The 26,218-nt window shown below is 40.3% G+C and overlaps 1 protein-coding gene across 1 annotated transcript in view; it reads right to left on the bottom strand.

Annotated features, from left to right (window-relative positions):
- Positions 1–387: 387 nt before the first annotated feature.
- LOC106035805 (tyrosine 3-monooxygenase-like) overlaps positions 388–26,218 on the bottom strand; it is a 33,758-nt gene continuing 7,927 nt past the window's right edge. Inside the window, exons 5-12 of the mRNA XM_013180847.3 lie at positions 25,949–25,999; positions 21,829–21,974; positions 15,667–15,802; positions 14,912–14,981; positions 13,156–13,212; positions 9,989–10,084; positions 4,185–4,318; positions 388–2,694 (exon numbers count right to left, since the gene is read on the bottom strand). Coding sequence (XP_013036301.1) covers positions 2,535–2,694; positions 4,185–4,318; positions 9,989–10,084; positions 13,156–13,212; positions 14,912–14,981; positions 15,667–15,802; positions 21,829–21,974; positions 25,949–25,999 — 850 coding nt within the window. The 3' untranslated portion in view covers positions 388–2,534. The remainder of the gene's footprint in view (positions 2,695–4,184; positions 4,319–9,988; positions 10,085–13,155; positions 13,213–14,911; positions 14,982–15,666; positions 15,803–21,828; positions 21,975–25,948; positions 26,000–26,218) is intronic.

The raw sequence follows: 26,218 nt of genomic DNA, 5'->3' as shown, positions 1-26,218 counted from the left end.
ACAGGAACTGGAAAAGACAAGGGTGCGTGGGCGGGCCTGGAGTCCCTCCAAGGAAAGTGTGAGGCCTTGGGCAAAACAAATCCATCAGGTCTCTCATTTCTTCCAAATATAGGTCTGTTCTGAGCAATAGCCAAACTCAAGTATAAACTCCACATTCAACCATTTCAGAGGGAATACATGAAAAAGACCCTATGGCCTACAGAATCCATCTATAGAAAATATTTTGATAGCTCTTCCGCTCTGGCATTATCTTCCACTTAAAAAGAAAGAAAAAGAAAACACACAAAACTGGAGCACATGGTTCAATTTTCAGTGTAAAATAACTGGTTGATGAAAATAATATCTCTGAAAACAATCTGTTGTGAGCTATCAAGCATTTTTGCCTATGTACAATTTGGCAGGAAGTACACAGATAAATTATTACAATATGTAACAAAACAAATCGCTCTGAAGAGAAACAGTATTTGTGTGTGTGTATAAGTGGGATAAGTAGAATTAAATTCATAAAAGTATGTTGAGAGATCATCATCCATCACAGCAGAAATACCCTGGAAGCAAAAGAACTCACTTCAGCTCTGTCCCTGTCTGAATCTGTAGCAAAACAGGTTTTACAATATGCAAAATTTTTCCTGAACTAAAACAGAAAAATCCTGTATTTCAATGAAAAAGAAAGAGCTCGGGATGTTCCTGCTGCTGAGAGAAAAGGGTCTCATAGCTATTTTGCCAAGATAGTTCCAAATTTGTCAGGCATCACCACATTTTAATAAAATGGAGCCATTACAGCAGCTCCCCAGATCTTGAATACTCTATTAGTGCCCATGGGAGAATTTTCTGAAGTGCTTATGGACATGAAGATTTAAGAGACAAAATCCCGTTAACTTCCAATACGACAGTTTCTTTAGAGCCTGGCACATGTACAAATTACAGTGAGATAAGCTCTGTATGAAATAACAGCATGCAAATTGCTCTGTTGTGACTTTCTGTGTACATGCTCTTATCCCACCGTGACCAGTTAAGGCAGAGTTGATGACTCCTTTTCCATCAAGAGCCAAACCACCTCACATTTACATCAGAGTTCAGGCCATGTATGCTGGCAGTTAGTGGATAGCAGTGGACAAGCTGCAAGCTTGCTCTCTGCCTTATCCTAAATACACTTTTGAAAATACAAGTAGGGTTTCTTAGCTGCACAGGATAAATCTACTCTGACATCTGTGAATTACTGTCACCCAACTTCAGCCATGAGATCCACATTGCCCCTGCTTATGTCATACCCACAGCTTGCTTCAATGTTGTCTGTTTGTGCTGCTGCTAAGCAGAGAGGGAATCCTTCCAGGCATGAGCCTCCTTTTCTTTTCCCAGACTAGTTTCTATTTGTAGATAGTGGAGGAAGGAAGGATTCTTAAAGACCGTGAAAGTCTGGAAAAGGCAATTAAAGGATTGTTTCTGTAAAACATGACCTACAGTGTGGAGATAAATTTCAGGCATATCTGAGAAAGGGACTAGAGTGGGAAGCAAGATGAGTTGGATTATGGGACTGGTATTGTATCCATAGCAAGGCTATATGGGTACTTGTGTTTGATCTTAGGATTTGCTCCATCAATATTACATATACTTGGATTTTTGGTTATTACTAAAAGTCATCATAATGCCAATGAAAAACAAAAATCTTTAAATGTGTTTAGGACTATCTACATCACATGATCTACATCTACATCTACATCAATGGGACTCTATTTCTTATAGGCTTCTTTGAAAATATTTCCATATATTCATCTTTTCTCTCTCCAGAATCCAAAATTATTTTTTTCAAATCAAGCAGGTATGGCACAGAGCCACAGCATCACAGACATCAGATTTTCTGTCCTTTTTGCCTTTTTTTTAATCCAAGAATACATATTCTGTGTTCTCAAATATGACAGGAAAATATTTTGCCACATTTGAAGGCTACTGAAAAAGAAGACTGTCTAAAAAATGAATAGCAAGCAGAAGTAAAAGGTCCCTCTTACAAACTCTTGCATTTGTACATTGTAAAGGAATCATTCATAGTTTGTGAACACAATAGCTGATAGTAATTGCTAGCAGAAATGAGCTAGCTGCAAGGACTGTAGGCAGCTGGCCAGCCTTAAAGATTGTGATCTTGTCATTTAAGCAAGAAGTAAAAGACTTTGTGACAGAAGAGTTACTGTGGTATTTTGTGACCAATAACTTCAAAAGGCAGCAGGTGAACAAAAAGCCTGTAAAGGTCCAATAATAACAGATAAGTACACACCAAACAGCTGCAGCTTATATCACCTACCAAAAATTGGAGTAATTTGAGATTTTTTGTCATTGAAATATACTCAGTAGGAATGCATTAATGTGGCTAAATCAGCAGCCTAAATTACAGTGAAAAGATTAGCTTGACAGAGCTGTTTATGGGTTAAAGATGCATGCAGCTGCATGTTTGCATGCATCTACAACTTCATCACTAAATCTTCAAGTGCTGTAACTGTCTACATATATATCAGTTCCAGGTGAGACGTACTGCTGCAGTTTTAAGAGAGATTTTCAAAGGCCAGGCAGAGATTTTTCAGGTCCTCTTTCACTTGACCGAGTGCCCTCTTGACTTCCTGTGGTGTGTTCAGAACCTCTACGCTGCTGGTGAATGGATCGTAGTGCAAAGAAAAGGGCTTCTTGATCTTCATTGAGTAGTTTCTGTGGGGGAAGGAGACAGATCTGCTAGTTCAGAAGCCACTTCCCCACATATAAAACCTGCAGGACCTAATTTATCCGTACATAGACATGGATTTATCAGGGTAGCTCTGGCTACTGTGACACCCTCATCACTGTCACTCCATAAGGTTTTCTGGTGCATTATATCCCCCCCACAGCTGAACTACTTGCAGCCCAAAAGATCTGCAGTGCTTGCCTCTCAGCATGGCTGGCTCAGATCCGTCTGTGCTCTTACAGCTCTACGTTAACACGATTCAGAGTTATTACAACCACAAGCTACAGGAATGCAGAAACACAGCATGTCTGCTGCCTTCACTTCCAAGAAATAACCTGGAGTAGTTCTTTCTGCATAAAATCCTAAAAACCTATCCATACTAGGCATCCTGGACTATTTTGCCATCTCTCTTGAAAGGAAAAAAAAAAAATTGCTTGCCATTTTTGACAATGTTTCCATTAAGTACATGCTGGTAGGAACCCCCTGTACTGATGTTGCCTTATGTTTTCCATTCTGACAGATTCTTGTGCCTTCAGTTATTTTGAGCAGCTTTGGCTGAGCAACTATCCTGAAAAAATGTACAAAAAAGCTTTAAGTTTGAGAATGGTGTATTCCTTGTCCTTTTAAGTTCTTTTCAGGCCTGCCTGAGTCAAAAGCTCTTGAAAGTCTCTCTTCTGCCAGTGAGTTCTCAGCTGCATTTTATCACAGTGCCAAGATAATAACTAAATCTGAACCCACAGATTTAAGATGAGGAGCCTAATTTGCTATTGTTATAACCCCAGCAGACAGTGTTTTGGGGCAGGAGGTGGGGGAGGTTGGGAAGAAATCTGGCCCAAGTTTTCCTCTTCTAATAAATTTCTCACTTCAGCTCCTGCATGCTCCCCAGTAGCTCCAGCTAGAATTGGTCTTGTTATTCTAACTGTTGGAGATTGAGGCCCAGAATTTTAAACCCTTTTTTAAAAACAACAACTTACTACATAACAGCCACAGAAATGCATTAAGAAACACCTCAAGCTAATTTGGAATAATATTATTTAGATTGCAGTCAGCTACTTGGTAGAAATCAGTCTGCCTGTGAATGCTGATTCTGCATTCTTGTGTAGATATAATCAGAGGAGAAAGGCAATCTTATTTTTAAGACCCCTGTTAATCCGTGTTAATTCCCGAGTCTGCTATAAAATTTCTATGTGACCTTGGGTTAAGTCAGTTCTCCATGACCTCCCATTTGTCTGGAACAGCACATAGGCACCCTATTTGTGGGATTGCACTCTACTCTCACTGTTCAGTTACAGAATTTACCTCAGAAGTTGATAAGATGAAATATTGCTGAGACGAAGCATTGGACAGGGTGTAGCAATACTTAGCTATGGCTTTTTATGATGTTTTTCTCAGATAAACACTCTCACATCTAAAAAAGCCACTGTGCAGCAGAAGTGTGGGTTCAAGCTGGTGTGCCCCCCTCAGTGAAATTACTTACTGGAGCTTGGCTTTGGCATCTTCAAAATTTTCTGCTATGAAATAGACAGGCTGGAAGGCTTGATCCTGGTATGGGTGAACTGCAGTCACTTCTGGATCAAAAGGCTTGTACTCTGGCTTGTTTGATAAAGCATACTTTGTAACAGGAACAACAAAGGTTAGAATAGGTAAATGAACATAGCAAGAATTAGTGTCTACTGTGCCATGAAATACTCATGGAATAGTTAAAGGCAGTATCATTTCCTTTTCTTTCATAGGAGAAAGCTGTTTTTCATAAATAGTAGTTAATATTAATAAGTTAAAAAAAAAAAAAAGAAAGAAAAAAGAAAGAAGAAGAAGAAGAAATTTTCTGTATTACAGTGATGTATTATTGGGTACCATAGACAATTCACAAACAGGAAGGGGGAAGTCTACGCTATGCCCCAAAATACAAATATCTATTAGAAAAAATAGTCTCAGCATCATGCTGCTTTCTCAGCCAATAGCACAGAAGAATCATCGTGCTGCACAACACTATTTTGAAGTCCCCAGACCACGTTACAAAGCTCACATTTCCTGCTGCACTGAAGAACAAACAGGTATTTCAAACAGGTCTTGGTATTTTCTGCACAGCTCCCATGACATTTAAGCAGCATTAAAGTGTCCCTGAAAGCCAAGCTATAAATGTACACTATACTCTGCATGTGTATGTTTGTGATTTGGGCCCATGGAGTTTCTTCTATAAGTTCTGCTCAGGTTCTTCTACATTTTACCCTCAGGCATATGGGAGGATCACAGAAGCCAATTCTGTCCACACTGCAGTCTGCAGGCACCTCTGCCATTTATATAGACATACTGGAAATCCCTTTAAACCAGCCAGCAGCAGAGATGGTGGCAGTGTGATTTCATAGGTATTAGTATTGGTTGTTTAGTACCTGTGCAGGGTCCTAGGAAGGCAGCACAGCTCAGTTTCAGAGTAAGTTCCTGCACAGTTTGTTTGCCTCTGCAACCTGAGTCAGATAGGTTAATGCTAGCTCAGTTCCAGTGCCATTTGAACTGCACTGTAGTTGTGCCTAAAAGCTGGTCTGGCCTCCAGTTAGCCATGATGGTGAGTTGTATGGCCACTGCAGTGAAATGTCCTGGATATAAACAAAAAGGAAAAAGGCAACTCCTCTCAGGCAAAATCAAGACCTTTCTTTCCATCCTCAGCCTGTACAGTGTGCCCCCATCCACCTACAGACATCTGATATATCTTATAGTACCAGCCCATTTTTGCTGTCTGCCTGTTTGTCTTTCTCTCTTCTTCCCCAGTCTTCAGAAGGTTTCTTTCACCATTTCACAATGCAAATGCCAATTCCCATGGTACTTGTAAAGAGCTGGTAAAACTGGGTAATGCTTTTCAAGACTTTGTTCAGACAGTACCCTTAAGCACCTTTTTAGATGTTTTACTGAACTGAGCCTGAACTCTCCATCATCGGAGGTCTGCTTAACCAGTAGGTCAATTTGCTGCAGAACTAGTGCAGAAATACATATACACTTAAAAAAAATATATATATATATAAAATGCTAAAAGATGGTGTTTTCCCTGTTCTTCATTTGCAGTGTGTAATTGAAGAATAAACCTTGGAGAGCACTCATACAGTCTAAGATGGATGGTATACACAAACATAAGGCTGCTCTTATAATCTAAGAAGCTCAGGGGACTAATGGGAAAAGATTTTAGAAACTCAAAACCTGACAGGGGTCCCGCTATGTTGTCAGTGCTGAAGCAGAGCTGAAATCCCATTGATTTTAGTGGAAGTTCTGCTTGAAACCGGATGGCCTGAAAGGCCTCTACAAGTTGAGTACTTGTTGTGCTGCAAGAAAAGCATATGTAGCACTGACTGCTGCCAGAAGTGTGGTATGAGCCATAAGATTTTACAGTATGTAGGACAGAGTCCAGCTGAGTGTTAACAGGAGAAGCATTTTGGATAATGCAGAACAGCTGACAGAATATAGTGAAATAAACAGTGCAATACCAAGAGCTATTGGGGAGGAAATCTTACAGTTCAGAAGAGGCAAGGTTGGCCAGCAGTCAGACCCATTACAACTGTTCAGTTTAGACTTGGGTATGGTTATCCTGTCCTTTCCAATACCTAGTTGCTGTCTTTAAATGATTTTTTAGACAACATGGATTCAAGTGCAAGTACCACGCAGAGGGTGTTTCATCTCTACCTCTCGTTATCTGTCTTTCCCTATGTTGTTCCCCAGGTTTGGGCAAGATCAGCTCATACACAGAAAATAACTACCCAAAGTTGACTTCAAACTGGTCAGAGGGGGTGCTGTGGAGAAAAGGAAAACATTTTGAAGACTTTGTAGTCAGGATGTGGTTCCTTGGGTTACAGTCATACACTCACCAACAGCCAGTCCAGGCTGCAGTTCAGGGATGTTCCTAGACTTTGTGCTGATTCTAAATTCTCAATAATATTAGCTTTATGTTACACCACTCACCCTTTCCAGCTGGTTAGATATTATCTTCTTGCAGCCAACCATCTGGCCTTAATAACTCATGCCTTTATTGCCTCCTTAGTGCCCAAATCACCCTGCTATAACTGATCTGGAAGCCTCCAGTGATGAGGAAGACCCTCCTTTGCCCAGGTTACTGCAGTGTGTTTCCCTGATCACACAACCTGCAGTAAGCCTGCCTGTGCCACTTTTGCTGAGCCTCTAGATGATATGAAATTAAGTCTGGGGACTCCACCCATAAGCTCACGTCTGGTCTGATACTGAGAAGGCTGGCAGATAATTATCAGGAAGGACAATGGCTTTCTCCCAAGCAAGAGTGAAGCTTATCCAGAGCTTTCTCAAGAGCTAGTCTAAGACTGCAAAATGAGCTCTTTAAGGAACTAAAGGCTGTCATGAGCCTCACTATCTTCCAGTTCAAGTTCAAGGAACATTTTGTATTTCATCTCTAACAAAACTGCCTAACCACTGTTGTATTTCTAAAACAAACAAACAAACAAAAAACAAACAACAACAACAAAACCAAAACCCAAACAAACAAACAACAACAACAAATAAAAACCCACACCCTTCTACTGAAATAGACACTGCATTACACATATTTCCTCTCTTCAGGTGTGAAAGAAACGGTATATTTTTTCAAGTTGCTAAAGAAAAGGACCTCAGCACTTCACTGACACTGCCATGGATTCTATACTGAAGTTAGAATTAAACGCTTATAAGGACTAGAATGATTAAATGGAACCATTTCTGGTTTTCATTTTTGTTCCAAATAAAAATTCTTGAGGTGAATCAGCCAGCCCTCAAAGGAAACTTCAGCACTTAAGGCCATAGATACAAATAATTTGTGTGCATGAAGTTTCAGGTGCTCAAGGTGAATTGCACAGAAACTACTAATCTGCTGTCCAAAAAGGTACACAGACAAACTTCCAGAGCTCACGTAAGGATTGTACATGGCACATAGCATTATTGCTGATCAGCTACTTGCCCATCTTAGGTGTTACATGAAAAGTGGATACACTTTTGGAAGGGGTTAGGAGGGAATCCTTCTTCATTACCTATTAAGTATAAATGCCATCACATCTGTATATAATTTCAGAAATAAGATGGATGAAGACCCATGTGAACCCAGCTGTATCAAAAGCTTATCTTGCAGCATTACCCTTCAACTACTGATAACAAAAGTAAAGACAAGAATCAGACATTTATCAACTCAAGGACAATTATCACTCCTATACTCAACCTTACAGGCAGGGAATCTGAGATGCAGTTCTACTTTTGTGTTATATGGCACAGTTTTGTGAACAAGCAATGCTTGCCTACTACTTTAATCCAAAGTAGAACAGCTTGTTGGTGTCTGGTGAAGAAAAGGGCAGAAAGAGAGGAGGGAGAGCACAAGTCTGGTACGTGCAATTCCAGACACCAAAGGTGAGTGTTTCTGACATGACTTTTACCTTGAATTGTGTCAAAAGAAAACAGAAAAGAAGGTAACTTGATACAGATAGATTCTGTGGGCATATTACTATGAAAGCTGTGTAAATATAGGAGACATGATTACCAATGCCATTTAGTATCCTGTTTAACAAGTAAATGCATATGATTTAAAGCTATGATTTAAGGCATTCAGGCAGACAGACTAGAATAAATGTTACCTTTACCTGTGCTTTGATATTGGACCTTTGTGGTCCAGATAAATAAAAGCAAATCTAGGTATCCTGCTTACTGGCTGTAAATGCAGTAAATACTAAGGGAGTCTCAGAAAAACAGTAGCTTCAGCCTTATCCTAGAACAGACAGATGCTCAAACTAAACGCTTTGTTCTGGAGCCTAATTTGTAGGTGAGCTGATTGATCGGTTTCAAGATAATATACATTCCACTGTTTTACAGATGAGTGCTGCAATAGTGTTAGCATAGTTTTGCTAACATTCATGAGCAGTCAGGCACAAGATCAGGTTGCTGTGCAGAAAGAAGGCATACTCACTTCTCTATAGCTGTAATGAGCATGCAGATCTCAGTTTTCCAATCCAGAAAGCTCTGCAAATCTTATTCAACTGAGTTTCCAAACAAAACTCTCCAAATTGCAAGTGTTGGAAGAGAACTGATGCTAAACTCACCTAATGATGCTAAAATGAGACACAATGTCTGTGAGGGTTTCCCTTTCCATAGGTAACTCTCAGCTGCACCTCTGTGACTCCTATTATAAACGCATTGAGATACACTAGTGGGTGGTTTCATCCTATTTCCTCCACTTGACTGGGAGCAGGACTGACCTGTATAGCTTTAGGAGAGTTTTATTTTTTTTTAAGTGTTATAACAATCTGTCTCCAGTCATGGAAGTCCCAGGTGTGCTAATCCAAAGCCATGGTTTCATATGAATATATCATGTAGCTGGGTGGTAGGTTGATGCATCAATATGTACATAGACACGTCTATAGTCTGTGTGTATATATCTCCCATGAAAATTTTGATACCTAGTTTATAAATAGGCTTGAAAAGAACACCCTCCACACCCCCACCTTTAGTCCTTACTACTACCAAACATCATCCAGTATTTGCATAACTTGAAGCAATTGAGACCTAATGATATCGGTTCAGGGCTTTTGCACTTAGAAACTGATCATCTGCTTCAGCGTTCTGAAAAACTGAGGAGAAAAAATGTCCCTCCTACCAACTGTTTGTCTGAAGGAGGTGAAACCCATGAGCTTTCTGTAAAAGAGTACACTCTTTCCACAGTTTGTCTCTCCAGGCAGTACAGTATTCAACCTACATACAGATTTTCATCTATATAAAATTCAAGCTAAAATTAGTTTTGAAACGTATTTATGAATGTAAAATTCTAAAACATTTTCTTTTTGCCATTGTCAATCCTATTTATTGGTTTGGGTTTTTTTTGGTACTTAATTTGGTCCAGTCAGTCAGTGCTTTTTGATGTATACGTGCATAAAGGTCAATGATGTGGATGAAGTTAGCAGTTCATAATAGGCATAATATTGCCCTCTAGTGAGTAATTCAGAAAAGTACAGAAAAGTTTTATGTTGAAGTCAACTGCATCACTACTGGATAGGAGCAGTAAGAAACAAATCTAATACTTTATAGGTTGAGTGCTTCATCAGATTTCATCTCTCTAGGCTGAAGACAGGTACAGTCCTACTGTATTTTGTACCCTACTCAGTAGCTTCCTGAGAGGAAGAACGAATTTCTTTGCAAAAGAAAAATCAGTATTTTAAATCATATTGCTTTATGTGAGGAAATATTTTGCTTTTACCAGAGAATTTGGAAAACTGGATTATAGAAGTATTTTGATACCAAATACATGACACATACCATAAGCTCCCCATAAGATGAAAGCAGTCCTGCCCCATAAGCTCTGATGGATCCATTTTGCTTGCAGAGACCAAACTCCACAGTAAACCAATAAAGCTGATAACAAGAACAATTTGTGAAAATCACAGTCTCAATAGGCAATTCATTTTTAAGCTTTTCCTTTTTCCTTCCTTCTAATTTATTTTATTCCTAGTCCTTAACATCTTTGTATCTTCAAATTTTAGTTATATATTTTAAGTAAATTATTTTTTCTCTTCAACATATAACACACACAAAAAGCATAATACATATTTTTTCAAAACTTGCCATCCTTTCCATTCTCACTCTCCTCAAAAAGAAAAACAAAAACAAAAGCAAACAACAACTGCTAATGATAATATTTGTTTTTAAACAAATTAGTCTTGAGCTGCCTTATAGTCAGTGAAAGCTGACAGTTTTCAATACATACTCCCCAAAAGCACAGGTAGACACCCACAGAGGGTTCAAGACCCTTAGAAAGGTCCTTGAAAAGGCAGTTCCCTTCCTCCTTTCTCTATATGATAGTATTTGTCAGAACAGAGGAATGACTTATTCCTTAACAGCAATGTACCCTTTAAGATTATACCAATTCAATTTTCATCTTGCTGCAATAGAAAATAAAGATACATCTTTCTGTTTGTTTTTTTTTGTTTTGTTTTGTTTGTTTGTTTGTTTGTTTGTTTGTTTTCTTGCAATAAAGCATGATTGGGACCATACTTCCTTTACCTGCTGGACAGTGATGGGATAAAAGCAATTCTTGGCTCTGGTAACCTGATAGCCCTTCCTTTATTATACTGTCTAAGGAAATGAACAGTGGAGGAACAATTCTGGACACAGCTTGACCCCTAAGCTGCTGGTTAGGTGTTGTGCAAAACATGGAAAACAAAAGACATTTCAGGAATATGGCTTTGTGCTGCAACTCTTCAAGATTACTTCAGGGACATGTAGCTCTTTGCTGCCTCATTCGCAGGGTTCAATTTAGCATTCTCAGCACCCTTCTCAAAGAATTGCCAGCACTTCACAAAATAATGTGAAACTATATGTTATTCTGTCTATGTTGTCACTCTCTTTCTCTTTCTTTCCCCAACCTTCTTTGATATGCATCTTCTGATTTTGATGATTTTTGGTTTTAGCCTACAAATTTGCAACTAAAGAAACAGCATGCCAAGATGTTTCTTTCTGCAAAACTCAGAGCTGCTTTCTCTTCCGTTCCAGTGATAATTCCCCATTAGTCTTGTGTTAATAATCTTGATTCTTACTATTTCCAGTGAAAAGCCTTTCAAGTATCTCATCATTTTGCAGAAAGTGACAGTGAGACATAGGACAATGCTCTAGGAGAAGGATTTATATATATATATATATATAAGTGGTTCCTTAGATATCACTTATTTGGTTCTTAGTGAGGTTCTTTTGGTTCTCAGTGTCTTAACAGGGTATGAGACATGGTACTAGTGGCCCACTGTGGAGAACGTGACCACTGGTAACTTTCCATTTCTTGTGTATGGATTCACCTGCTTAGAAAACTCCTGGAACTGAAGGAAATAATGTCATTTCAACATTTGCTGTGCATATGTTATAGACCATAACAACAAGTCAAGATTCTCTTAAGAAACTCTTAGGTACCTTAGACATTGCCATATTACCTAGGCTAGTTACCTCTTTATAATGAATGGAGAGAAACAAGAATTTATGGTAGGCATCTATGTCATGGTAGAGAAAGCATTAAAGGTTATTTATCTTCACTTTCTGGTGAAAAAACGTAAAAAATAAGCCTAGATTAGATGTCTGAACTTTTAAAAAAATTGAAGATTGAGTGGTTAATCCAGAATATGTTTACTGTTCTGAATACGTGAATGGTACTTAGTAAATTGTATTCTCACAAATTCTGAACTGCAGGTAGCTCTTTAAAAAAGGTTCCCTCGTTCTACCTCACCAAACCCTAGATGACACTGTGAAAGTTTCAGATCTAGCACCCATTGTTTTGCTAACCTTAACCCTATCTCTAATCTAGTCTTAAACAATCTGGAGTAAGGGAGAGGTCCTTGCAAAGGAATGCTGTGTAAACCACTGTCCTTCACCCAATCTCACCAAGACCTGGAAAATTACACAAAATGGTTTCCTAGGACCCATCACTATTTTAACCCTAACCAAAACATAAATCTTAAAATTATTCTAGTCTCTCCAGACCCAGAGAAGGGTAAATGCAGAGGAACTGTGGACACGTCACTGCCTCTTCCCATATAGTCCCTTTACTTAATGAGACCAGGACCTGGATGGTGCTACAAACAATTCAGTAGTGGGACCTTTTATGTTTAAAAATGCTGCTAGTGTTACCTAATCCTGACTCACAGACAGATGCATGCAGACAGATTTTAGCTGAGCCATAATCTCTTTCAAATAGTGCCTCATTCCACTTCACCAAGAGTGGGCCTGTGAGCTGGGTGAGGAATTTCAGGAGTGACAGTCTCCTCTCATCCACACCCTTTCCTGAATGAGCCTCACCTTAGTGGGTGAGAATAAGACTCCTTCCTTCCTGTGAAAAAATAATCATGCCATTATTGGAAAAAAATAAATAAAATAAAAATAAAAAATCTGGCCTCCGGCGTATTTTCAGACCAAGATGGCAGCTACAGGTTGCATGAGTTGTTCTCATAGATTGTATACAGCCTAGGGATTCAGAACCAAGTGAGAGTACCTGCTGCCAAAGAGCTCACCTATTTTGTGAGATTAGCAAATAAAGGGCACCCTGAATTCTGATGGTCCCCTGCACCATCGAGTATACATATAATCACATCGAGTATACAGTCAATTAGGTGAATCTAGGAGAATCAAAGGTGAATATAAAGTGAGTTGGAACCCTCCCGTTACTGAAACTATAGAGGCTCAGCATCAGGAACATACTCTTATGGCAGCAAAAAGTATAAGTATTTCCTCAAAGTGGAATCACGTGCTTCTGGGCTTCCTTGGAGGGACTCCAGCTCCTGCTCTGGCACCTCCCTAACCTGTGGATGAGGAGAAGACAATTCTGCTGCTGCTCCTATTTTTGTGTAGCTAATCCGAGACACTAAAGAGCCTTCCCTGAACAGTGAGGGATATGAAGTGAGTTCTTTGGTTTTTGCCTCTGATACTAAACTGCCATCTGTACTTACTGTGGCTAGTTTCTCAATCTCTGTTTCAGATGATCCAAGAGAAGCCAGTCCAATATCCTAAAGCAAGTAAGCAAGCAGTCAGTGTTACACTAGTGTGATTATTCAGCCCAAGGGAGAGAAAGAGGGGAAGGGGGAGGACCACATCATTTCTAGCATGAATAGCATGAACTATTCATTGTTTTTGTCACCCAAAATGACCTTCCATGGCTTCCAGGATGCCTACCTCTCCCTGGCCCCCAGCTACATACCACTGGGAGCCACATGAGATGAGTGTTTAATCCTCAGAGTTCTCTGTGTAAAGTTAACCATCGCTTGGCTTAATGCTGGACTATCTCAGGCACAGATTTGAAGGGAGGAATGAGAACTAAGGACTGGAAGGTGGGTTTTATTTTTTCCATACCTTTTAGTCTCTCATTCTCTTTCTGACAGCCCTTACTGGTATGTCAGATACATGCAGGGAGGATGCTGTTTACTCACAACTATGCTCTCTGTTAATTACCATTCTCACAATAATTTTCTGTAGGTGTCTCCTCTTAACTATCCTGGAAGCTGTATTGTGCAGAAAACAAACAAAGCTATTCCCTATTCCCCATTCATTTTTTCACATTGAATGGAATAAAAATGATTTTTTATGGGGTGAATTTCAGCTGTGAAAATACTTTTTGAAAATGTGAAATGCAAATTGTGAAAATTAATTTAACGTTATTCCATTTCGTATAGTCTGTGTTACAGGCAGAGAAAGAGTAAAGCTGAAAGTTTTGAAATTGCTATAATGTCATTTCTAAGGTGTCTTCAGTTCCGGTGTTGAACTGAACTGAAGAGAGTTCTTCCAAAGACAATTACAGACCATAAGGATACTTTAAGAACTACTAAATTGAGTCTGATAATAGCCCATATTTATGACCAGAATGGAAACTGGCATGTATCCAAGTTGATAAAATTGGAAACCACATACTGTGAGGTGAAGCGGCTTTCTTGTTCAGACATTCTATCAAGGATCAACATCATATAACCCCTCTGCACTTATTGTCAGTTTCCACCCTGGCCACCAATCGATAAGCCTAGAATATGAGTTATCTTTATCCCTCTGCTATGGTTTTGAGGTACATCCATAGTTCTGAAGTCTATAGTTACACAAGGTCATTGAGTTCACTTGGGTCTGACACTGACTGCTCATACCAAATGATCTCTTTTGTACAAAGAAGCTCTGTTTGCCTTTTGGAGCCTCCTCACCAGTGTAAGCAATGCTGTGAGAGTCTGGTGAGTTGTAAAAGGAAAGACATCTCAAATGAATGACATGGTGATGGACACAATTAAAGTATCATGTGAGACAAAAAATGTACATCCACAGGCAGAGCCAGCCTAGGGGCTTGATGGCTGTTGGTGGTTGGGTTGGTGTAGCATCAGACAGGAAGCCAGGGGAATAACGTAGTCTATACAGCTCAGACAAGCAGCACTGCAGAGGCTCCACCGGCATCCTGCTGCAGGCTGGCTGGATGGAGGCTCTCCCATAGAGATGTCCCACAACCACTGCTTGCTCTTCCTTTTACAAAATGTCCACAGGGAGCAGTGCTACCACTCCCCTGGAGTATTTATCTCCTCGGGCACTGCTAGCCCACTACTGCTGGAGGTTGTGAGTCAGACACACCTAAGGCTTAAAATAACATTTCAAGCATGGTGAGCTGCGTGCCTTTGAGGCATGTCTGGCCTGCTACCCAGAGCAACTGGTTAACAGCTAGCAGTACAATCCTCTTACCTGTGAGAACTGGGCAAACTCCTTATTGGCTAGCATGGGAACATGACCCAGCAACTCATGGCAGCAGTCTCTGGAAAACAAGTGACCTTCACATTTAATTAAAGTGGTTTGCTTGTTTGTTTGTTTGTTGTCCCTGCTCTAAGTGAACGTCCTATGAAAGATTTTAGCCAACAGACCCCCCAAGGGAGCTAGTGTGAGGGTTGCAACTGTTTTAGTTACTCTGCAATAGGTGCCTCCATACCTGGCCTAGCTTTGCAGAGAGTTTGACAAAGCATTCCCTTCTGCCATGGGGATCCAGCTGCCCCCCACTACACTGGCTATTGTCTCACTTGGGATGGCATGGGCAATAGGCTCCTATGTCATAACATCTTTGAAAAGACCCTGTTTTGTCCCAGCATACAACAAAAACGTCTGTGTGAACTTGTAATTTCTCATGAAATGTAATTGCTGCTGTCTGGCCAGCACTTACTGGGAGAGTTTCACAGCAGGGAATCAAACCCCAGCAGATGGTAAATGAAGGCAGGATGAAAAGATTAAACCAGATATTCTCCAGTCTTTTCCTTCTCCAGACAACTTTGTAAGAGAAACAGAGACCCACGCCCTTGCATGCATTACTTCCCCCTCTAATACTCCAGCTATCAGTTTCTCAGATTATTTCATTCTGTGGAATACTGGATAGAGATCCAGAGTTGCTCCCAAGAGAATTATTTCCAACACATTCAAAGGATGGGATTGTGCCATGGTATCAAACTTACGGTTCTGGGGAATGCATAGGAGAAGAGAAATGTCTTATATACTGTGTGCACTGGAAGACACGGAATGCCAGGCTGGCAAGGAATTCACGAGCAGACAGCAGCCCTGCTGCTGGTCTCAGCTGGAAACCTGTTCTTTCTGCAAAGGAAAGTGAGACAGAATTTAAGACTTCCTACGGTTACTTGCTTTATACACTTACTGCAGGTAGGCAGTTTCAGTGGGCCTTCAGGTCCTGTTGCAGTAGCTCCTTCCACCGAAGGATAGTAGGAACATCCTGGCTTATCGTTATCAACATGTGCCTTTTGTCATTATGGGTCCAGTTAGGGTAACATCAAAACACCCAACTGCTCATCCTATGCTTAGTCACACAGCAATGATGTGAGGTACAGAATTCCTACTAACCCCAGTTTACATTTCTAACACATTAACACACGTTTGTCATGTCAACGATGTGTCTGAGGTCACACATGATCCCTATGATCAAGCAGGGAACAGAACCTGCATTTTCAGTCCCTGGCTAGTTTACTAGTCCTTGGATTCTCTCTTATTTCCTCCACAGCACATGTAAAAGATGATAAACAGGAGTTTGGCAAAGGACACCTCCCAACCCTACCCTTGTCTGAGAGCACCTGGCTCCTCTGTGATGCTTGGTTACTGTTTAAGCCTGATCTATGGAATTTCTTATTCCCTACTATGAAACCTCTGGTACCTCACACACTTGAAGATAAGGGTAGGTAAACAATGAGTCTGACCCAGTCTAGGCAATTCTTCTATTTGTCAATGCACCTAGTTCAAAATAGCCCAGCAGTAGAATTGGAGCATACTATTAAACGTCTTCTCAATTTGTCAGTGCATGCTGATTTAAACTGCATAAACTATCTCAACCCTGACAAGCCTCCCTGTCAATTTTAGCTTTCGTTCTGAACTTCATTAGAACAGGAACACTCAGGAGAAAGAGCAAACGGGTCCTTGTTAGAGTTAATGCTGGAATTTGGCCCTTAGCCATCTACTGTCAGAATTTTTATTAGCTATTCTCAGCTATTTTTCCCCTCTGATTTTTTCACCATTATATTTGCCTAGAACAGACTACATACCCTTCCAGTGATGTGATTATACACGTTTTGCTCCGCAGGTGTCCATAGAAGAGGTCAGAAGAATGCAACACTTTTCAATTGGATTTTACCTTGTGCTATCAATATTATCCCCGAACATCCTGCATTACTGTGAAAGGTCTTTGAGAGATGACTAGCAAAATAAACTGTCCTATGGTCAACTGAATGCATAATCTTCATTTCCATGGGAAACATGTTGGTGGTCTGCAAAGCTAAGAAAATTGAAAATCACTGCTTTTAAAGAGAGCCAATGGTAATCTTTTTGAAGTCCTATATTCGAAATCTGTGTTGCATTCTCAGCTCCCATAAATGACATTTCATCTGCTTTAAAGCATAAAACTGCATTTTAAAAAATTCAAAAATGGCTTTTTTCTCCCTTCCCTATCCACATCCTATTGTGTCATGAAGCCTGGAACCTAATTTATTTTATGTAAACAAACAAAAAAATCCCACCCAGAAACCAAGCCATTTACAAGATTTGTTTTGTTTAGTTTTTTAATGTTTCTTCCAACATTTCTTGTCTTGCTCTGTCTGGCTATTAGCACTTTTCTCAGAAAGAAAGAGACAGAGAGAGAGGGAGGGAGGGAGAAGAATAAAGACAGAAAGAAAGTGAGAGAGAAAGAGAAAGATAAAGAAAAGGAAAGAGAAGGAGACAGAGAAAGAGGAAGAAAGAAAGAAAAGGGGGGAAGGGAAGGGAAGGGAAGGAAGGGAAGGAAGGGAAGGGAAGGGAAGGGAAGGGAAGGGAAGGGAAGGGAAGGGAAGGGAAGGGAAGGGAAGGGAAGGGAAGGGAAGGGAAGGGAAGGGAAGGGAAGGGAAGGGAAGGGAAGGGAAGGGAAGGGAAGGGAAGGGAAGGGAAGGGAAGGGAAGGGAAGGGAAGGGAAGGGAAGGGAAGGGAAGGGAAGGGAAGGGAAGGGAAGGGAAGGGAAGGGAAGGGAAGGGAAGGGAAGGGAAGGGAAGGGAAGGGAAGGGAAGGGAAGGGAAGGGAAGGGAAGGGAAGGGAAGGGAAGGGAAGGGAAGGGAAGGGAAGGGAAGGGAAGGGAAGGGAAGGGAAGGGAAGGGAAGGGAAGGGAAGGGAAGGGAAGGGAAGGGAAGGGAAGGGAAGGGAAGGGAAGGGAAGGGAAGGGAAGGGAAGGGAAGGGAAGGGAAGGGAAGGGAAGGGAAGGGAAGGGAAGGGAAGGGAAGGGAAGGGAAGGGAAGGGAAGGGAAGGGAAGGGAAGGGAAGGGAAGGGAAGGGAAGGGAAGGGAAGGGAAGGGAAGGGAAGGGAAGGGAGCTAAAAAGGCCTTACTCGAAGACATAGAAGTGACAAAACATCTCAAACTATCCAGGACAAAAAAAAAAAAAAAGAGTGGACAGTAAGGAATTTTTCTACCTGAGAGTGTGAAGGACTAGGTGATTACTGTTTACCATGCTTATCTTCTATTACTTGACCATATTAAAAAGGTAATGGGTACAAAACTGACAAAAAAGGTGAACAGCAAATAAACCTGTGGAGATTATGTCTTTTTCTATATGCTGACCAAAAGCATCAGAGTTAACCAGGGAACTGAAAGTGTTTACAAAGATGCTTCCTGTTCTCCTCCCTCCCCAGTTAGGAAAGCAAGGTGCTATGGGGAATAGAAGATGATCAGATAGGTCTCTATGTGGACTGTCCAAGAGCTAGAACAAAAAGGGTACTTCCTTACTGCTGAAAACATACTAAGCCAATCAGAAAGAACATGAAAACCTCAGAGTCTGATAATCTTTGGGCTACATTCTGAGTCTGAGTGAAGTGATAACTGCACCATCTGAAAAATACATCAGAATGCTACCAAGCCTTGAAGTAACTCAGTTTTAGAAGGACTACGAGAAAGTCTAGGGAAATTTATATTGTTTTAGCATCTATGTTCGAGGAGCAGAAAAGAAATGAAAATTACAGCTTATGTTCCCTGAGATGTCCTTTTAAATACAGGCCAGTGAATCAGACAGTCTGCTGATGGAAGAGGCTTGGCAAGTTGCCTTCAGAAGCCTTAGAAAAAAAAGTTATCTGCTGAAGGTATTATCTGCAAAATCTGAACTTCTATTTCATTAGTGTACAATAAAACCAGAAATCAGCAGCGAACTGGGGGTGTGGCTGCTTGGACCCACTGCCCAAAGGTCTCTGAAATCAGAAAGAGTTGAAGAGAAGGTCTCCAGCAGTTGACCTAAAGTGATCTGTAAGGCTTAATTCTTGGCCTAGAAAAACTTGTGCATACAGGCCTGCGTGTTGTAGTGTGAGCTTGCCTGAGTTCACTGGCTGTAATTTCTTCCAGCTGTGGAGGACAATGAATGTCTAAATCCAAACTTCTTTCCTAGAAAGAAAGAGGTGCTTAGGTTCCTCTAGTTAACACTTTAAGAAAAACTCTTGCCCTGTTAAACTGTCAAGTGCTTAACCTTTTAAATTCCCTTTAGGTAATTGCGGAATACTTATGATGTAGAGTTCATTTCTGTTTAAACCAACCTCACTACCAGACCAGTTAACACTTGACAGATCTTGTAATTCAACCTACATTAAATTGAAAGGGGATCACTAGGCAGAGTTCACAGACACTGCTGTGTAAAAGAAAACGGAAGTTCATTTGGCTGTCTGGGCTGTCTATAGCATGATAATTTTCCCTGGAGGATATTCCTCTCTCTCTCTCTGCATTTCAATTTATTATACAGCTTATTATACAAGGGCTTATCATCTCATATACTAAAGAATGGTCCAGTCTTAGAGGCAATGTTCAGTAAAGATGCATGCTGGGATTTACATCCTAACTGGGAGTGGGACAGTTCAGGGCTCATCCACAGCTAACCAGTGAAAGGACAAATTGCACAATGCATCTCCACACATGAAGATGGGGTGAAATTCATCCACTGTATGCCATGGTAGTAGGTGAAATTCATCCACTGAATGCCAAGGAACTTTGGGAGACCTCACAGCCTAAAGGTTGGTTGAAGTTTGGTTGGGTGAATACTGCACACCCATAGCACAGGAAGAAGACTAAGCACACTGTTGATTCATGAGCTGTAGGTGTAAAAATTCTGGCCTTGCTGAAGATCGTGGTAAAAGCCACCCAAATTAATAATAAATGATCTTATTAGAGGGAATCATCGAAGATAAGGAGGATATCAATTCCAAGCACCATATAATGGGTCTAAAATAGCTTACCAACCCTTAAATGTGTCTATCTTTAACATAGTTCTTTTGGACCAACTTTGTTCTGTCTATGCTTCATAAAGCCTCCATGCTGAACTACATATCATCTTGGTTTTATCTAAACTTTAAGGAGGGTAAGACTGGCACTTTAGGGAGTCATTCTATCCATTTCCTTGGACACTCATGCCAGGATGGAATAAAATGCCTCCGACATGCCTGATTCTCATTTCCAGACAGAGAAGTAATTTGGACAATTAGCTTACAGTAGTCATGCCATGTTTGAAATAGTCGTGCTGAAACTCACTGTGAACATTTTACCAACCACTGCTAGTGGAATTTTCAGAATGACTATTTTTACTGCTCTCTTTTTTTTTTTTCCCTTAGGAAAATTTGTATAGCATAGAGAAAATTTAGAGCCAGAGCCTACAAAAGAAGCAAGAAAACCCAGACTCAGGGTAATCAAATACTGTCAACCAACATGAGCAATAGGAATAATACTATGAGAGGATATTCTTACATTGTCCTAAACTTTCCCACTTTGAAATCATCTGATTCAGTCAAAGAGTATGAATATCTGTGGTACTCAGACCAGTATCATGTGATTTCTGGAGCTCCCTGCTGTCAGCTACTGTGTAAATGAGATAAGATGAGATAAGCTACTTAATGAGAAAAATATTTATAAGCCCAATTACTACAGGAGGGATGGCTGAATGGATAGGAAAGTACGTGAGACAATACAGAAGAAAATACATAACACACATAGAAATTCCTACAACTGGTTGGTGCTGGCATCTTCATGAGAGTCACATTTCATATTCCATCCCTCCATTCCCTCACACTAAAATATTTGTCATCAGTTTAATTTTCCCTAAAATTGGCAGTGTCTCGGAAACCTATTCAGCAACAGAAAGCTCAGTCAAGCTAACTAGCATCATGTACTGATATGTGGAGCAGGTCATTTGATTTCCTGAATACTCTATTTAAATTTAGTTTATTTAAAGTTAAGCCATAGTTTTTATTTATTTATTTTGGCATAGTGAGCAGTTATTTTCCACTCTCTGGAATATTTCATTGTCACTCAAGAAGAGCAAGGAGGTTTCAAAGACAAGCTTTCTTTAGTTATTCCTTATAGAGTGGCAAATCTGCTGGTTGACACAAAGTGTCTCGCCTTGAGAATGTGTTCAGCCTGTGGCTTAATAATAATAATAATTCAGGCTCTGTTTCTCTCCAGCCCTACACTAGCCTGCCCCCAACTAACAGTGGGCCTTGCAATCTTATAGGTTCTTCTACCTGAGGCCAAATCTTCATGCATTTATAGACTAGCACCATGACTTTTCTGCTCTCCTACACACTAGGTGCCAAACAGTTTAGACTGGTATGTGGGGCCATAGGGACAGAAAGAAGCAGTGGTGTTGCAAGGAAGCTGTGTTTGTATTGACTAGCGGGACCTCCTGGAAATCGTGTTCCTCTAGCACACATTGCTATCCTGTCTCAAGCAACAGAACACAAAAAAAAAGTGGACCTGAGAGGTATTTACCTGTACTTGTGTTTGGGTCTTACAGATAGCTTAGTTGTAGAAGTGTAAAATACAGCAAAACCCGCAGAGAAACTATATGCTCAAGTCACGCTAAGAAGTGTGCTACTATGGTATTGGAATTAGCGGTTTAGGGCTACACCAACTGTAGCCACTGACAGAACAAACAAACTCAGTCACACCTTGGTCCCTAGATATGCCTTGTATTAATGTCTTACTAACAGTCACCTTGCATGAGGGAAGTCCAACAGCTAACCAGCTCTGCTTACCAGCTTATGTCCTATAACACAGCTTGTGTACATGTGGTGTACATAAATATCCAGGAAACCGTAGAATAAGGCATAGTTCAAAATGACTGGCCTTTTAAAAATCTGGAGACATCCTGAAGTTGAGGTATATTGTCCTCTTGGTAGCCACAGTATTTCTCCAGCTGCTGGAAAGCATCTAGGTATTGTGTGCAAGCATGAGTAGGGTAGAGGCTGCTCAGCTTCCTGTAGACTTCTCTCCTGAAAAGCAAGAGCCATATAGCATGACCCACCTCAGTAAAGAAGTACTTTTCTGCTCTACCTACAGATCCAGAGAGACATAGACCCCCAGCATAAGCATGAGTCTTGGGACACCTGATGCTTAGAAGCTGAAGTATGGACAGATGTAACAATGCCTGGGGCATTTTGTTTCATTTTTCCTTCATAAAGGTGGGTTCTGTTCCACAAATCTGCTTTATCCCTTAATACACCCTAATTCTAATTAGGGTTCTAATACTGGTTTGGAAACATTGATTAGGAATAAGAGTATCAGAGGCACAGAGAGAGAACCAGGCACAGAGGAAGCCACAGAGAGAAAACTGAAGCTGTGGCCTTCTGCGTTATACTATTTAGGGGTGGAATAAGTCAGGTATTCTTTGCTCTCTAAATGGAAGTACAGCTTAAAATGCTGGTCCCTCCACCTCCATGTCCAGCCTGACTGCTAGCCCTAAAAAATCGGATTTTCTGATACTGAAGAGTACATCTGTACAGGCAAAGAGGTTCATACTTTTGCAGTTCAAAATGCCTGGCGTGAGCTACGTATTTGAAAGACATGCCAACTTCTTGAAGCATTTAGCCCATCATAAGAAAGGAGACCAGCTGAAAAAAAAACCAGATGTAACCAGATTTTGTCACAGGCTTCAAGCCTCTTTCAGACTTGATGGTGCTTGGTCCTAGAGCTGTGTTTTGGAATATATTTAGCCGTTGCAAAATAAACAAATAGTAATTGGATGGCCAGAAACTTATAGAAATGGCTATTTTTGTTCAGACATAGCCCTAGGGTGTTAAAAATTTTATAAACATTGTTTTATGAAAATTGAGATCATTCTTGGAAGTGCTGGCTATGGAAAATGACCTTTTGTTGTTTTTGTTTTTATTTTTATTTATATTTTTTGTGATGCTATTGTTGCTATGGAGGTGATAGCCAGTCCCTGTAATGGCTCTCTCCATTTGTACAAATGACTTACGCAGTGTGGGAGTAATGAACCAGAATGAAAGAAAACAAAACAAAACAAAACTTAGGAGAAATAAAAATAAAAGAACAGAGGAAAACAGTGGCTGCTGTCACTATTGCAAAAGCCGCAGGAGACTGGGCCATTTCCATGGAAGAATTAGGAAAAAATTAGGATGACTAGAGTTCAAATGTTGCCCTGGCTTATTCCCCATAGAATACTACTGACTTCAGTGGGATTGCATAGGATCTGAACCAGTACACAGTTCAGCCCGAGACAGGAGTCTAAAGAGGGCAGGCTTGTTTACACTTCTGCACATATGGTCTCTTTTATCAAAGTATCACTCTACTGTTTGTCCAAACATTGTCTACCACAGAAACATAGACAGTCTCAGAGAGTAGTGATGAATTATCCAAAGTCAAGCATCTGTCTTCTCTAAGTAGCTCTAAGGCAATCATGTAAGTTTACTCCAAAGTCAGCAAAGAGTAGCAGATATTTCCAGAGGACAGTTTAGCTTGCCCTAATATAGTGTCGATGTCTTACCATGTGGAAGTGCTAGTCTGATTGTAAAGGATCTTAGCTCATTGGCCATCTTTCAGAAAACTGAAGTAGAATAAAAAGATGACTACAGTAGGTCTTTCCTATTTGTTAAAAACAACAGCAACAACAAACAAACAAACAATAATAGAGCCCAGGAATATATCTTCAGTGGGCATTTGGGGCAAACCACTACCAACAACAACAAAAGGAAAAACAAACAAACAAACAACAACAACAAACTTCACATGCTTGAGTAGTAGTGATTCTGACCCTGTCTGGGGATTTGGTTCTTTATCATCATATTGTTTTCAACATCCCTTGTGTCCACAATCAAAAGACCATTAAGCTGCTATTTGAGGGTCATCCAGTCCATAGAGGGGAAGAGAAAGTTTTGGAAGTGTGGGCTATGCAACACTCCAGAAAGAAGCTTTGGATGGAGCCAGTCACATGAAAGACTTTAAAGTCAATGCTTGTATTTTGCATAAATACCCTAATTCTTTTAGATAAAAAGTGGTACTACTCAGCTTTTTTATGAAGATGTGACAGGTGCATCCCCATAATTTTGTTGAAGATTCTCACTTTTTCTTGTGATAGCTTTTACCCACAAGACATATTCTATGACTACTTAGTTTCACAGCCTTCCAAGAGTGCTGCTTAAAAACACAAACTCAGCTCATCTGTACCCTCTGTTTTCTGAAAGTCATATTTCTGCACTTGATTAGTTTTCATTTTTATAACCATGTTGCTACAAACTGAAGTCATCCAACAACTCTTCAGAGTGAACACCAAGGGAATTTAATCTGTGCTACAAATTTCCCTTTCAATTGCACTGAGCTCAATTAAGTTGTGCTGTAATGCAGCTGACCTCAGGGCACAGCCCCAGGGAGCTGTGATAACCATTGAGAGTTCTAATTTTGGAAACAGCTTCACATAACAAGACAACCTGGGTTGCTGTGGCTGGTTGTTTTGGGGAAACAGGCAGATACTGCTTTAAAGGTCTGTTCTGTTACCACAGTGGGACTAATTCTAGGTGGAGAAGGGCAGGAATGACGGAGGTTGGCAACAAAAGGGAAAAACAGGAAAGAACACAAAATTAAATTTTCTTAAATATGACTTTTCCACACACCATCCCATGCCAAGACTGCTGGCTGGTGGTAGAAGTCATGAGCATGACACTGACTATCAATCTTTGACAACTGAAAGATGCTATAAAAACTTATTTGAGCTTAATAAAAATGTGATTGCCTGGGTGAGTTGGATGCAAGGTTTCTATGATTGTGGGCAACACCCCTCAAGCTTTCTATGGCACAATAAATTTTATTTTAAGTAAAATAATCATTGAAAAGGATGTGATGACCCTGCGGTTGAGGTCCTGATATGAGAGATCTAGAATATGGATTTAATTTCCAACACTGACATTAACTTCTTGTATAATTTGGGGCAAATCAGTTAAGCGCTCACTTTTTCAGTTCCTTAGTTAAAAATGTGGCTATCATTGTCCCCTTTTCCCACCTTTAGGCTGACTTTCCATTTACGTTGTAAACTTATCTGAACAAAGACTCTATTATGCATACATACGGTACCTTGCACAATCCTGGGGCCCTCCTCTTAGTTTGGGGCATTTGGATATATTTCTGTTTGTATTATCATAAAAATGTGTAATTATTGGTACTTACTGAGAGTTATTAAAGAGTGGGAGAAAGTGGAAACAGATATATGAGATAAGAACTCCCCTTTCTTTCAGATCTACCACTTATTTCATGTAAAGTCTGCAAACATACTGTGAATTGAATGAATGTTTGGCATTTTTTTAAGTGGCAAATCTTCAGGAGAAGCAAAGACCTAATGAAGACATGCCGCACCCACGTAAAAGTAACTTGCCCATCATTTCATATGACCTCAAAGACAGCGCAAATAATGTATCCTAGAAGGACACCCCAAAGTTTCCTTCACCGTAAGTTCAAGAGAATTATGCTTATTCATGTTAACAGCAAAGAATATTTGCAGAAGAACAGGCATGTGGATTAGCCACATCCTGTGAGTGAGCTGCTATCCCATGAGTGGGCACTTTATCTTGGTAACAGATCTGGAGAGCCAATAGTTCCGTCACCACCAGAGGCATGATTAATTAGAAGTCAATTAGAAGAAATCCAAGGAGGAATCAAGGTTGCTCTTGAAGGTTAAGATATTCTACTATAGGCTCCAGGTGTTTTGTAGCTTCTAATATCTTGATGTGATTGGCGGGCAGGGTCAAGAAAACATGTTTTGCTCTATAAAGTGAATAGTTAGGGCCAGCCCAGAGAATAAGTTTCTGCAAAACAAATGACCAAAAGGGAACACTTTATCATGAAGTAAAACTTGTGGTTTCTAAATGTGTCTTCAAAATAATTGTCTCATATTGCCTGTCCTTCCTGACACTGCAATGGAATGGCCCAGGATTCAGTGTATAAGTAACAAACTCACCAAGTTGCAGTCTCCTGTGCTGTGTACTCAATGCGAGGCAACGGGTCCCCTCTGTAACAAAGAGGAGGAAATAATGCATGTTTCTAAAGCAGATTTCAAATTCAGTCATACAAAGATCGCTTCTTTGTCCTGGTAGACTCTAATGTGTGTATTTTCTCCCCTGTTCAGTGTGGGGAGGAAACAGAAGAATATGGTAAGAAACGGAGCTGTGCTCTGCTTGATAGAAGAAAAAAACAGGCCTTCAGGCTTAACATTATCTCTGTTGAAGGC

This window comes from Anser cygnoides, chromosome 1 (genome assembly GCF_040182565.1).
Source record: "Anser cygnoides isolate HZ-2024a breed goose chromosome 1, Taihu_goose_T2T_genome, whole genome shotgun sequence".
Classification (NCBI taxonomy): domain Eukaryota; kingdom Metazoa; phylum Chordata; class Aves; order Anseriformes; family Anatidae; genus Anser; species Anser cygnoides.
Note: the sequence above shows the minus strand (reverse complement) of the source record. Positions and strands in the feature narration are given on the sequence as shown.